The sequence below is a fragment of the Poecilia formosa genome, unplaced genomic scaffold, assembly GCF_000485575.1.
Source record: "Poecilia formosa unplaced genomic scaffold, Poecilia_formosa-5.1.2 Scaffold39, whole genome shotgun sequence".
Lineage (NCBI taxonomy): Eukaryota > Metazoa > Chordata > Actinopteri > Cyprinodontiformes > Poeciliidae > Poecilia > Poecilia formosa.
In genome coordinates this window covers 1154976-1170405 of record NW_006799978.1, presented here as the reverse complement: position 1 = coordinate 1170405, position 15430 = coordinate 1154976, and the positions used below count along the sequence as shown (strand labels likewise).

General features: G+C 36.4%; 1 protein-coding gene across 5 annotated transcripts in view; it reads left to right on the top strand.

Annotated features, from left to right (window-relative positions):
* The window catches only part of ldb2a (LIM domain binding 2a), a 97734-nt gene that overhangs the window by 58960 nt on the left and 23344 nt on the right, over positions 1-15430 (top strand). For all 5 annotated transcript variants that reach the window (XM_007551023.2, XM_007551022.2, XM_016670947.1 and 2 more), the window contains exons 3-4: positions 1220-1392; positions 10992-11114. In XM_007551023.2, the coding sequence (XP_007551085.1) occupies positions 1220-1392; positions 10992-11114 (296 nt within the window). The remainder of the gene's footprint in view (positions 1-1219; positions 1393-10991; positions 11115-15430) is intronic.

Genomic DNA, 15430 nt, shown 5'->3' with positions numbered 1-15430 from the left:
TAACACACAGGTGTTGTGCAAAAATAATAGGTTGATTTTGAGCTCCGGTCCTGGCATGCATCCAGGCCAGCTACCTCCTGCTGTTTCCAGTTTTTAATGCAGAGTCAAACTAATTGTCTCTCTGCTTCGGTTCAGAACTTCAAAACAAGCTGAAGAGGCGCTTAAGGATTTTCATCAGCCCCAAATGAATCCTTTAAGGTTCAGAAAGCAAAGCAGTTTAAGTAACAAAGAGGGTTTTCTATTGACAAATACATTTAACAGAATACAGACCCAATACTGTTTACTCACATGTGCATTCAGGATGTACCTGTAAGAGTATTACAAGTAAAGATCATTTTGGTATGAATGAAATAAATACATTTTAAATCACATATTTACCACTCTATGTCATAAACTTAGGTATACATCCAAATCTACAATGACATGGGTTGAGATCAGTACATTTTCATGTGTTTGAATGGCCCAGTCAAAGTCCAGGTTTAAATCCAATAGAGTGGCCTTTGAAGAAAGAATAGAAGGTTTCACTCAGGCTTACTGAGCTTGAGCTATTTCACAAAGAAAATGGAGAAAACTTTCAGTGTGCAGATGTGCAAACTTATTGGATACCCCAAAATATATACTGCTGTAATTACAGTGATAGAAGGTTCTACAAAGTTTTGACTCAGGAAGGGTTCAATGCATTTATGCACCACAACCTTTGATTTTATCATAAAGTTTTAACCCATGTATAATTTTTTCTCTCGCTTTAAAGCTAAGCACTACTTTATATTGCTTTGTTACATAAAAATACAATAAAATGCATTTTGGTTAGTGGTTGTAACATGCTATTAAAAAAAAAAAAAAAAAAAAAAAGGTGAAGTGGTTATTAATGTTTCCAAGACTGTCGCAACCTTTAACTAACAGACAAATAAATTCCCAGGCTGCCGTGGCAAAATCTCCCTGTTGGGATATAACTGGTTAAATGAACAACACGGCTCATGCAGAAGGCTCCTTAAGCAAGATATTAAGCTACTTTAATAAACCTTATATTTCTGTCAGTTGAGAAAAAAGACCTGCAAGTTTAGAGTAAAAATGAAGTAAATATAAATGGAGGATTTTGTTGGTGTGCAACAGCACTTTTTTGTTTGTCCATAAGCTGATCCCATCTTTCCTGCATCATTTCATGTTTGGGCTCCTTCAGTATTCAGCATGCCTGCCCTCTCCTCTCTCTTCCCTGCAGCAATCGGCCGGACGTTGATACCCCGTTATTTCAGCACAGTGTTTGAAGGCGGCGTCACCGAGCTCCATTACATCCTGAAACACTCCAAGGAGTCCTTCCACAACTCCTGCATCACCCTGGACTGTGATCAGTGCACCATGGTCACCCAGCATGGGAAGCCAATGTTTACAAAGGTAACATCTGACCCTTGAGCTTCTCTCTCCATAAATAATTGATTGTGTGCTATGATAATGGCGAGACAAGGTGTTAAAGTGCTTAAAGATCAAACCCATTTAAACCCTTTGATTCCGTTTCTTCCTCTTTCTTTCACGCTGTCTCTGCTGTTTGAAGTGGCACTTGATGTCAGACACAGGAAGGTGCTCGTGTCTTTATCAAATAATAAAAAATGTTTCCTGTATTTTTAAATGCCTATTCTTGACCAAAGCAGAGCCAAACATGTCAGCTTATCCATAAGTGAATTGTATGATTATTCTATCTCTTTATTATGAAATAAACTGTTTTATACATATCAAATGTAATACTTCCATTGAGTAAAAAAATATTAAAAAACAATCATTGAAAATAGTTTTTTATTTTTTTATTTTTAACCATGCAAAGCATTGTTTTTAGCCAAATATTTGTTCTAAGCAGTGTAGTTATTTTTAAGTGAAATATCCTTTATATTTACTTTTCTGTCTTCTATCAGAAATTTGGCCATTCTGCCCTCTGGCATTTACAGTGCTAAAGACACCGACTGATTCTCAGGCCTGCAGGTACTCCAAAGGCAAAGCTATCAGGACCGGAGTAAGATGCCTGCAGAGTGTGGTTTAGATTGTATTGTAACTGACACACAGATGGAAGCAAGCAAAATGAGAGGAAACACTAATTGCACTGGTAAAATGATCCAAAGCAGACATAAAGGTCCTTTGAAAGCAATAATGCTGAGCTCATCGGCTTTTGTCTTTGGGGACAGAATTCCCCTGTGAGGTGGAGTGAATATCTGCTCCTCCACGGTCTGATCCAGATGGCTCGCTGACTCTTAGTGTTCTTCTGCTGACTGTCTAAATGAATCTGAGGCCAGATACCTTGTCAGCGCCAAGCAGCTGAGCTAAAGGGATTCCATGTTCCCTCTACCATGAATCCTGAGCTGAAGCGCCAGACCAGATTGTTCTGACATTAAACGGCTATACACCCCTCTTGTTTTCAGGACTTGACAGTATGCACTCACTCACAGGTGTGTGTGTATGCGTGTCTGTTTGTGTGTGTGAGTCAGATAATTAACTTTTTAGTTGACCTGCCAAAGGCTGTAAGCCTGTAAAGTGAATTAGAAATACTTGAGTTTTAGCAAGCAACTTTTTTGGGAATAAAACATTGGACAGTGGATGTTAGTTTTGATCTCAAATTAGCTTAATTTGATTTTTAATGCTTGACAAGTCCTATGCCCTTTCTTGTATTGAAATGATACAGCATTGTGATTTATAAAAACAAATAATCTATATAAAAACAAATCCTTAAAAGTTACTCAGCTAAATTAAGTTAAATTCTAATTAATGAAATAATTTTTTTCTGATTTCATTTGTTATATCTGACAAAAATGATGAGAGTTGACCTGTAATTAAGAGTTAAAACATAATCAGGTAACTAATAATGTCATGTAATGACAGCCAAATTGGCAATGACTGCTTCAAAGAGCATAGCTTTAGCATTTTCACTGTTGCTAAGCTAGATAAAGCTAGATTTTGCTCAAAGAATCATTCTCAACTACAAGTCTTCTGACAGTTTCTAGCCTATATCTGAGTTTATGCATTTTTATTATTTAACACATAATTACATCAACTTTACTGACCTCTGATCTCATACTATGTAGTTAATAAAATCCTTGAAGTATTTATGTAGGATTTGTTTTCAATAAAGGAAATATTATTGACCATTGAATTTTAACATTATTATGCTTTGTTATCATTAAAATATTAATTTTGGTCACTATTATTCATTATTTTTATATAATCTTAAGTGTTTGTGGCAAGATAAAAAACAATGTCACAACATGTGTAGTTATTCTGAAGGAGATGAGCAGAACCTACAAAATGTTGATATTTTCTTATAAATCAGATACTTATAGTTTATCTTCTTTATTTGAAACTTAGTCCAAGTTACTTTATAAGAACATTAACTGAAATAACTACAGCAACAAGGTGGAGCTTTAACCTTGGCTTACATCAACCTACTGATTCTCAGGCCTGCAGGTACTCCAAAGGCAAAGCTTCCTAACATCTGCTCAATCATCACCATATCTGGCTTCAATTTAATAGAAAGCTTATTTTAACTCTGTAGCAGTGAGCATTATTTTTCATTCAACCATTCTCTTGTTTTGAATGTGGCAGATATTTACATGAATAAAAGTTTAGCTTCAATCAGGGGGAGAAAAACGGGGGCAATTTTTGTAGGCAAGGGTGGAGTGTCGGCTTATGTGTAAACAAGTTTATACTTTAGTATAAGTGGAACGAGAGGAGCTCTTTTGTTATCATGTTAATAAATAAGAATGGAATGTGTCAAGTAATAGAAAAAGGAAATTTCTTTTCATGTTGTTGCTGTTTGAGTTTTCTCTGCGTTTTGTAAACAAGGCTTCTCGAAAGCAGCGGACCAAAAAAAGCTATAATATATTACAAGTGTCAGATATTAACCATACAAAATGGGAGCAGAACAGGCTAGGCCCGGTCAACAAAAAGCTAAATTTGATGCTTGCAGCCTTGCTCTCTTTTCATCTTCACCTAAATTGGATGAGAAGAATTAATTCATTAGAAAAAAAAAATTCCAATAACTGAGCGTGTTCTGTCTGAGCTCCCAGCAGCAGCGGCAGCAGCGAGCCTGCAGCTCTGGAGGCCCGAATCTCAATCAGCTCTGCCTCGCCTCGCTTTCCCTCAAACACCACCACCACAGCACATCACCCCCACCGCCGCTTTGCTCATCCCCCTCCCCGCCTTGCCGGCTCGCTCATTCTTCCCTCGCTCTCTACTCCAACGCTCTCTCTCTCATCCCCCCTCTCTTCCCCTCTCTCTCCCCACCCCCGCTCCCTCGAGACGCACAGACACACACACATACCGCACAGACACACATACCCGCATCCTTCATCCCTGGAGAAATCATCCCCAGCTCCCAACTCGTGCTCTTGCTCTGCCTCTGCCTCCTTCTCTTTCTCTCTGCCTGTATCTGTCTCTTTCTGCTCCTCCGTCCGTCTTTCAAAAAGTCTAATTCTTTGCATATTTTTCAAAAAATATTGTGGTATATTAAAAGTTGAGTAAGATTCCTGTTGTTTTTCTTAAATGTTTTCAATGAGTTCTAAAAGCACAGTTAGCATCAATTTAATTGGTTAGTCTGGGAATCCTGTAATGATCGGAGACAGAAACAAAAAACTTCACATATGGGTGCATTTTAACCCTTTCACCATTAACAGAAAATCAAAACAGCAAGAAACAACAAATGCAATACAGTGGACATCTTCTTGTACTGGTAACACACTGGCCAATAGTTGGTGTTCTTGTAAATCCGCAGTAGTAGGGGTCTTGTAAAAATTATTTCACAGAATGTGTTTGCTGTTCAATTCAAATTTAACCCATCTATTTGCACCTTATTCTGTGGAACGCAACTTCAAATTATTGGTGGAAACACTGCTTAATTGCTGATATGTTTTGTCGAGCAGATCTAAAATATTCTAAAGAAGATGCACCTTGGGAAGCTGAATTAGTTTGGTGCAATGGAACTTCACATGATACTTTGTCGTGTTTGTGAAGCAGCCAATCCAGCAAAACCATTCTTTTTCATGTTGCTGATTGGTTTCAGAGATAAGAAAGACCATGAATGTTAGCTTCTGTGACGGTGCTAAAATGGTTTTCACTGTGCATAATGACTGAAGGTACATTGGATAATTGAACTATTAATCATCCCCATTTTGAGACCCCATTTTAAGATGGGGTCTCAAGTATTTACAGATTTTAGTTATTCACAGATGATTGTAGTCAATACATTTGAGTAGCTACCAAAAATTTGGAAGCCATTTTTGGTAACTACTAAAATGGCTTCCACAATTACCAAATGTGGATCCACCTGAGTACCTCTGTGATGTAGTGACAGTTAAGACTAAGTTATGGATGTCCAAATTGGTTGCTACTGTGGCATGCTGCCATGTCAATATCTTCCATCCGTCCGTCCGTCCATCCATTTTCTAACATCTTTGTCCCCTAGTGGGGTCCTTTAGGGTTGCTGGTGCCTATCTCCAGCTGACTTTCCAGGCAAGAGGTGGGGTACACCCTGGACAAGTCGTCAGTCTGTTGCAGTGTCAATATCTTTCATGAATGTTTTTGAGACTTTGTCAGAATAAGGCCATAAATAATTGAGGGGTATACTAAAGGTAAGAAGGGGGTTCATACCAGCACTAGTAAGGGTACCAAATAAAGTGATCAATAAAAAGTGTTGTAAGACTTGAGGTTGAATATCTGTCTTGTGTTGAAGTAAGAATTGAAGATTATAATGAATTCAGTTTGCTAAGCTAAAACACTAATACTAAAGTCAAGCTTGCTAACAAACTTCTTAACCATTAGACAGTGGTTACCAATGAACACCTCGTATTAGCTGTGGTTGTCAGGCACCTGTGCTGTAGATGGGTTAGGGTTAGCTAACTCTGTTGCTGCTCTAACAACGATGAGTCTCTGCATTCATAAAACTAGGCTGTGTACAATGATCAGCTGAACATGTTTGCCCGTATACTTCATTTATCAGCCTTGGATTTGTTCAAGGTTTTTGAAAGCACAGTTGAAACCAGAAGTTTACATTCTCCAAATAAAGACACATGCATCTCTTTTTTTTCTCACTGTCTGACATTAAATCAGACAAAACTTCTTGTTTTAGGTTAGTTACAACTACTAAACTAATTTGTGTTTGCTAATTGCCACAATAATGAATGAACATTTTATATTTATTTATTAATTCATTTCTTCAAAATCATAATCCATCTGATTGAAACAATAGAAGTTTGGTCTGATTTGACTTCATAGCGTTTCATTGAATAAATTCCAACTGCCTGTTTAATTAGTGTAATGCTTCTAGACAAATCTTCTGTAGTGTTACAATAAAAACAAAGATTAACCTTAGGATTTGTTTTTAGTGGGAAACATTGTACCCACATTTCTGTCAGAAAATACTGATATACCCCGTTATTAATCATCATTGGCTGCAGTTTGTAAAATGAGATGTGTTGTAAATTATTATTGTCTGCTGCAAAGCTGTTGAACAAATACAGCATTCCAGAATCACCTAATTTAATTTTACTGGTGGAAATATAAATACAAGCTAGATGTAAAGACTTTCTTGTTCAGCACCCCATGGTCTTGAGTTTTTTCTCTCCCTGAATTGATGTCACTCCTGCTACGGCGGAGTGTTATAATCTAACGAATGGGTGGAGCTACAGGGGTTCTCTGAGTGGGCGAGCTCTCTAGGTGCAGGTGGAAAATGTGTGTGTGTGACTCACAAGGCTGAGAGGTGTTGACAAGGTGACACGGGGTGCCAATTTGAGCAAAAGCTCCCAACCTCTCAGCCACCTTCCAGTATCCCAACACCTCTATTCAGTACCCAGCAGGCCTTGCTTTCCCTGACCGGAGTGTGTTAGCTCTGAGGCCTTGGTCCTTGTTACTGGTGCCCAGCTGGGGTTTCTGCATGCTGGGAGGCAAGCAAAGAGGAAAAGGCGACTTTGTGACACAATGGTTTCAGTTCAACTGTATCTAATTCAGGAGGGATTTTTTTTAACCAGTGGTTAAAAATGAAAAGGGATTATTACCAAACTGTTTTTGTTTTGTTCATTACCATTGAATACATTTAATTATGTACCTCTTTGGTAATTTATGTATATGTATTAATTAACTGGGCTCTGATGATGCAAATGAATACAATATTTCTCTTAAAACAGAAGGACAAATTATACATTTAGACATCCAATCATCAAATTATCTAAAACTTGAAGGAAAGCTAAGAATGGTGGGCATTATTACTTTTGATGCATTAAATAAATAAAATAATTTCTCTAATTTGTCTTGACCGATCAAGAGAAAATTGCATCTTTACTCGTTTTAATATAAGCTTGGAGTTTGAAACTTGTTTCATTCAGATGTGAATTATTCAGTCACCAGTTAAAAAATTTGGCTGAATTAATGTACAAAAAAAAACAAACAGATTTTATTATTCAGAATTTAGTCAACAGACAAACTGTTCATTTGTATTTTAACTTCATGACTCAGAGCCAATAGTGACCATGACCAGTGTCAATAGTTGCACTAGTGATTTTCAAATTTAAAGAAATTAATTCAATTTACATTTGCATTTACTTAAAAATAATAAGCCATGCATTTATTAAATGTTTAATTTGGATCCAGCACAAAATAGTAATTAGTCTCTCTTTAAAAACAGTTTTAAAACAGCAGAACCAAGATCAAGTTCTACTTTTTTGTACTACTTGTACTTTTGCACGGTGCAATACAGGCTTGGTTTACCTACTGGTATCAACATTTTTAAACTGAGTTTTTATGGTTTAAAGTCCTTATATCGAGGCATCAGGAGACGCACCAGGACCAGAATGTCTGCATCTGTGAGGAACATAATCCCTGGGACTTCCCCAGCTTTTGCTGTGCACTGCCTTTCAGCTGGCTGACAAATGACTGCTACACTTTTCTGTTGAAAAATTCAAAGTTATTTATTAGAAATTCTTTACAGTTGTAAGTTGTGAAAACCCCAGCTAAAAAAAGCCCCTTAATACACTTACTATGGTAACACTTTTGGCTGTTTGCACAGAATAAGCGACATGTCTGTCAACAACCTGTCTAATTAAACAGGAACTAGTTAATCAGCTAAACTAAAGCTTTTGTTTGTTTTAATGAGCAGTAAAACACAAATATACATTTTCTGCAAAAGTGAATACCAGCAGTTTTAATAACCTTTTATTTCCTGTTTTAATAACAATTACTCATGTTATTTATTTTGGTTTAAATATCTGTGTGTTAATACCATCATACTTTTAAATGTCTCATGCTGTCAGAATCCTTCGTCATGTATTAAGTGTCTAACCACTTAGTTGCTCTAAATTAGAATATTTAGTCAACATTGATCCTGTTTAAATTTATCAGAAGTTGTGATAAATGCTCATAATACTCAATTTAATGACTCTCAGCTCCTCCGTTAATTGATTGTCAGGTTGAGGCACAGTATTGAATAGTGTCTCAGCAGCGGGACACTGTTATTCTTTCTTGCTCTTTTGAGCCAGAGATCTCAGCCCCGTTGTGTGCAAGATTTATGACCCTGCTCTTAAATCAATGGGGACTCTGTGAGGGGCTGTAGCATTTAATGGAACACTTTTTAATTCATCTGGATTTTCTTTCTTTTAGTTTTTCATAAGGGAAAGCTGTTTAGCTAAAAAATAATAGGCTAGAGCTTTGTTGAGAAAATATCAGGTTTAACCAACTGACTTTTGCTGTGGAGAAATAACCAGCTTGTGTGATTGAATCTTCCTGATGGAAAATATGAAGCCTTGGCTGCAATTTTGTCTCTGCACCAGCACCACAAAGACAAATTCTTGTGCATATATTGGGCTTGACAATTAGAGTACAGTATTATTCTCTGGTTCTGATTTAAGCCATTTATGATTTTATCTATGGGTTGCAGAGAAGCAGAAGGACTGCAGAGAGAAATAGAAGCGATATTAGAAGGCAATGCTAAGGACACAGTAGGCACTATGGAAGAAGGAATCAATAGTGCATTGTTGTTTCACTGTAGGCAATAGACCTGGAAAGCACCATAAGACACTGATTCACTGGTAAATACATTTCAAGTTATTTCACTGCTCCTGGGTAAATGCCATGCAGAGAAACAACCTAACTTTCAGAAATGATGTCAGGAATTACTTGTTTTTATTTTTTTATTTTTCATGCTCACCTTAATATTTAGTTTTAAATATGCTGCCAGGGGGTAGAAAAATAATCCACTACGTAATTAAAAGGATGAAATGCAATTCAAAAAGAAAAAAAAACAGCCCAAGTTGATTTTCTTTTCTAAGTTTCTTCTAATTCTAATTTCAATAAAGTGGACTGTTAACAATATTTCAAATTTAAATTTAAATCATTGCCTTTATACTTTTTTATAACAGAAAACATCAGGAAGTGTTTCGTAGCAAGTTGAAGGCTACAAAATCCTTAAATTTATGGATTATCTTATCTCTGTTTTCACTTTGGCAATTATTGACTCGATTTTTAAATTAACTTACTAACCAAAAGAAGAGGAAATATAAGTAACTAAATTATATTGAAAAATAACAAGAGACCTAATTTAAAATCCACCAGCTCTAGCAAATATATCAGACTAAACACTGAAGTGTCACTCATTTAAAAGATTTATTTTCCAAGCTACAAAACCATATTAAACAAGACACCAAATAATTAATCCCAAATTTCTCATGACATATTGTCCTTTTTAATATTAAGTGCAGCAAGTCTGACTTTAACAAGAGAAACACAACTATAACAGAGCAGATAACCCAACTTGTGAAAAAATTACATTACAGTTAAGGACATTAAACAATTTTAAAATGGCATTTGGAAAAGAAGACATGCAAATTTGTATAACAATAGAAATTACACTCAGCATATTGTTTGAGCATTGTTGATGGTTTGCTGTAGCTTTTATAGATTAACAGAGTCATATACACAATGTTTTATTTCTTATTGGCTATAATTATTCTGCATTTTGTTATTTTTGCATGTAATCTAAAAGTTTGTGTCTGTATAAAACATTTTGTTATTGAACAAAACTTATTTTTACTCTCTAATGGGTGTATATATCAGCAAACAGGACTTTTTGATAAAAGTGGGAACATTTCACGGTATCTAATTTTCTATTTGAAACAGCAGAGAGACGGTTTTCCATGCAGTGATTTTAGCGCCGCTGAGATTCTGTTTCTTTTTTTTTTCTTCTTTTTGAATAACTGAGTGTGTTGGCACGTGAGTTACAGAGGTAGTTGGCTGGGAACAGGGGGATGGGGGTGAGGAAGGGGAGGGTCGCGGTAGTGGGATGAAGGGCTGGCGGTGGTGGGTGTGTGTGTGTTTGTGTGTTGGGGCGGGGGGGTTCAGTATGGCCGCTAGCCTCTTTCTTGTTGATCCTCAGGAGACCATCTGCGCTGGGGGCATTGATTAGAGTGTGTCTGGTGGGATTACATCTTTGCTGTTGCCATGCCAACTAATCAGCTGATTCCCCCCCCCACTCTCTGTCTGTCTCTCCATTTCTCTCTCTCTCTCCCGTCTCTTGCCTGGTTGTCACAGCAACGAAATACGGGGAAGCGCAAGAGCCCCGGCAAGAGCTGAATTCAGCTAAAGGGGCGAAATAATGTTTTTTCCCCTCTCAGTTTCCCCTTCTCTGGCTCTCTCCGTCTCCTCCTAATTGGCAACTCTCTCTGACCTGAAGTTCTTTTGTCTCTGGTGTAAACACACCCCTCTGCAGATTACATTTTATTTTTGCATTTTAGGGGCCCAAGGAAAGAGTAAATATTGGGATCATAATAGCTTGACAAGTCCTTTAGCAAATTCCAGAATTGAGACAAAACAATTCCAGCTTTTTTAGAGAAATCGTACTTGAACAATAAACTGTAACATATTTTTTTTTCCTGTGTTACAATGATCTGACAGTTGCCTACCAGTCAGTTAAGGAAACATAAGAATGAGAAAGAATGTGAGGTAACAGTAAATATGGGATCTTTCTCCAGGTTTGCACGGAGGGTCGGTTGATACTGGAGTTCGCCTTCGATGATCTGATGAGGATCAAGACGTGGCACTTTACCATCCGGCAGTACCGGGAGCTCATCCCGCGCAGCATCCTGGCCATGCACGTAAGTCTGACACAGCTGACACACAACAAACAACACAAACAGTAGTGTGAAAACATTTCCCAAACTTAAATGTTTCATATCAACAAGCAAATAATGCTATCAGAGAAAGCTAAATTAGTAAAATGCAGTTTAAAAATTGGGACCTATTTTGGAAAAGTACACTGGCACTTTGTGGAGAAAATTAATTTCCCCCATGAATCTAATACTGTAACTTGCTGTGCCACCTTTGGTATCAACAACTTCCTTCAAGAGTTTCTGGTAACTGGCAATCTCTTACATTTCTGTAGATGAGTTTTGTTCCACTGCTCCTTACAGAACAATTTTAATACAGCCACGTCAAGGAGTTTCATGCATGAGTAGCCAGTTGAAGTTAGTGACACAGTGTCTCACTTGGATTTAAGTTTAAGCTTTAAACGGGTCTCTCCAAAATTAGGATTTTGTTCTTCTGAATCAAATGTGGACTTGGTGTTGTTTTGGATCGCTGTAAAGCTGCTTCAATAAATTAGCCTCAGTTTTGTACATTTTTGGGAGATCAGTGACACAGAGCTTATCCGCTGATCTCCTCTACTTCCGCAAAGGTCTGCTCTGCTGTGAGAGAGGACTGACTGACAAACCTGGTGCCAGATCACATCCGAGTAACAATAGTTACTGCACTGTTGCCAACTTACTGGTTTTGTTGCCATATTTAGAGACGATTTAAGACCAAAAAAATCTGAATTAACACATCAGCCCAGAAAACTGTGATCATTGTCCGAGCTTAGGGTCACAAACTGATGACATTCTTTTTCAGGATGTTCAGAGATTTTTATTAATCGCATCAAGTCAATTAGTTCCTGGCATAACAAAGTGTTCCCAGATCATCACACTACCACCACCATGCTTGACATGTTTTACACCCTGTTTTATGTGTTGTTCTTTAATGCTGTTAGTTTCACACCAGATGTAAGGGGACACACACCTTTAAAAATCGTATACTTTGGTCTTGTTCAATCACAGATTATTTTAAAGCTGTATGTAATTATTAACATGCCTTTGTGGAAAATGATAACTTTCTCCATGTGTGGCTCTCATATGGGTTCCAACGCCTTAGAAATGGCTTTGTAACCCTTTGAAGACATGATTGACTTTGTTTCTGTCCAATTCTTGAATTTCTTTGGAACAGGGAACAATGCTTTTATTTTGGGGATCTTTTTCTTTTTAAGAGATTTCCTGATTGTTCAAGTCTGGCAGTATTCATAAGATAGGTACTGAAATTGACTAAAAGAAATTTGCTAATCCCAGTTAATTCATCATTTAGAGAGAGGTTGGACAGGCTGGTTTGGAAAACATTTTTCTCTTAATTAAGTCACTCTATGAAAACTCAGCTTTGTATTTACTCTGGTTGTCTCTGATATTTAAATTCATTCTCCACAGCACTGCATGTCTGCTTTGGTTGACTTTTTGACTAATAGAGATTGTCGGTGGACAGTGCAGAGACGTATTTAAAAGCCTTTTGTGAGGATATGCCAACAAAGGAATATAAAAGAATTTATGTTTGCTTGAAAAACTGAACAGGAAAAATAAGAACTTTGTCTGAGAAAAATATAATACAGCAAAAGGTTACATATATATTCAGTTCTTAATTCCACTGAATGGATTACTCAGTCTGTGACGCATCGAGTATAGAAAAGATGAAACCATATGATGCTGCACTAAAAATAAAATAAACAAAGTAAAACTATGCATATGTTCCCACTAGCCTCCAGGCTCTTTTGTGTGATTCGAGGACCAATAGTTGCACATAATATTTTAGAAATCCACAGCAGCTTTACATAAAAACTGTGACAATGTTACATGCTAGTCTCATTAATGAAGAAGCACCAAGGTCACTTTTATATCAAAATTATCACTGAAATCTTTCAAGGTAACATTACCTGAACTCTTAGCATGTCTGCCTGATTAGAACGTGCTCAGATTAATGTAAAGTTTGCTGCAGCAGAGGATTAGTCACATAAAGTGAATTCAGAGGTCCCTGTTTACAGTTTCTCAAGTGTTTTAAGTCAGTGTATGAAAGAAAAATAATTCTAATGGATTAAACAAAAACCACTCAGATTTGTTTTTTTGGTGCAAAAAAGAGGGAGCTTAACAGAGTCAAATGTTTAAGCTGTTGTCTCTCTGCTTTATGACCTGGGTTTAGGTGGTTTCTGTTCAGACTTTATATTTTGATATACTCTGTATGCACAGGTTCACTGTGAAACAAAAAGCATAATTTTTCATGTGGCCAAAAAACGATGGAATATACTGTAAAGCATACATCAAAAGAAAGCAAAAGAGAACAATTTATATTGTACATTTTATTGAAGATGATACAGATTAAAATACCTTTGACTGAATGTTTTTTTTGTGTGTGATCATTTAAGTCCACAATAGCATGTATAGAAACTGAAGGATAAGATAAATCCATTTTTTTTCTTTTTTAGGAAAATGTGGGGAGCTTACAGATTACACTTTTGTTTTGTTTGGTTTTGAAGACAAGCAAAGCTTTATTTATGTATTTATTTTACTTTTTTTCTGCCATATGACACACTACCTTTACTCAGGACTGAAAGGCAAGAAAAAAAACAATATTTTTTTGAGACTTATCTTTGTAATTCTCCTTTAGACCACAGGGGGCGCTAAAGTGAAGCACTATAACTGACTGAAGCTGGCTTATGTGGATAGTGAAATTATCAATAGTCATTGATCTTTTAACTCTGCAGATTGTCTAAAAACAATATGTACACTGGGCCGTAGAATAATACTATGTGAAACTGTCAGTTTCACATGTGTAGTACTGAGTTTCTGAACTGAACTTTAAAAATGCTTATTAAGTACTTACTTGATTAAATGCAAATCAGCTTTTAGCCCTTATTTAAAGATTTCTTTCTGGATATTTTGCTGACATTTCTTCTGTGTCTGTTGAAACACCCATATTGTATAAATTTTCCATCATAAATTTATTTATATTGGTTTTAACTTGGAGTTTAAATAAGTATTTCCCCCACTGTGTCTGATTCCAGTCATTTATTGAACATCTTACTTCTTCTGACAATGTTTAAATACAGAGCAGCTAGCTGAAGAGGCAGGGTAATGCTAGCATATTTGCTTTCTGCTTTAATATGACTTGTCAATTATTCAGGTAGTAATATAGTTCGCTGGGGATGTAGTTTCATGTAGAGACACATAAACAAAATATTCTACTCCATGAATTTAGCACTATTCTTGGAAAAAGGTCAACTTTAACCATAGCTTGATCTTTACACAGACAGGAAGCATCAGCTTCCAATACAGTCTTGCTTTCACTGTGTGTATATATACACCAATATTTGTTTTATTCACTTTATTAGTATAAAAGAGAAAATTGAACAGGTACTGTGAGTCAAATAAGACATTTCAAGTGCAAGCAACAATTTTTAAATTTAAATCACAAGTTTCCCATCTCATCATTACATTTTTCTTTAGTTTGCTTTGAAACGACCATAGGATCCTTTTCTCTTTTTTAATGTGGGTTTAAAGGTTTAAGATCCAGTCTTGCTCTTTGCCTGAAACTTCTTATGAATTTCACTCACCAATAAATTGGCCCCTCTGGGTATTCACGCTAATTCCTGGAGAGTGGGATATTGTGGGCTGTTGTGGGTCCTGGCCAGGTCTTCTGTGATTTGTGTTTGAGTGTAAGTACATTCTTTTGATCACTGCTTGAGCTAATGAAAGCACATACAGACACAAGGGAGTCAGAACAGCGGAGTTGAAACTTCAGATTCTTGTAGAACTCTAGCTGCTTTGGAAGAACCCACTTTTCAAAGCGAGGGTTGGAGTGTAGTTTTTTAATATTTTACCAGACCTCATATGAAGCTGAAAAATATTTTATTCTTTCTGGAACTTTTGAATTTGATAAAGAATTGACCAGATTAGACTGGCCACATAAGTGAGAGTGTAGCATTTGTCGTATCATTTATTGTTATTGTGAACTTTTTTTTATCATGATAAAAGTGTGGATTCATTGTGCTAAAGATTAATCCACAAGTTAATGATAAAAAAAAACAACATAACTTGTATTGTCAAAATGATTCACTGTTGGTTTGATGAAAGCCTCAGTAAATATCAATACATTTCAAAATATGATTAAATAGAGTTACAGTGTGGGACTATGATTAGCGTGGCACACAGCTGCTTGAAGTTGTCATTTTTCTTATTGCTTCTACTTTTCATTATTGTTGGTACATTACCACAAAATAAAAATAAAACTTTAGATTTATTTTGCCCACCCCTAGATGGCACTATATTTTTTTAAAGCCCTG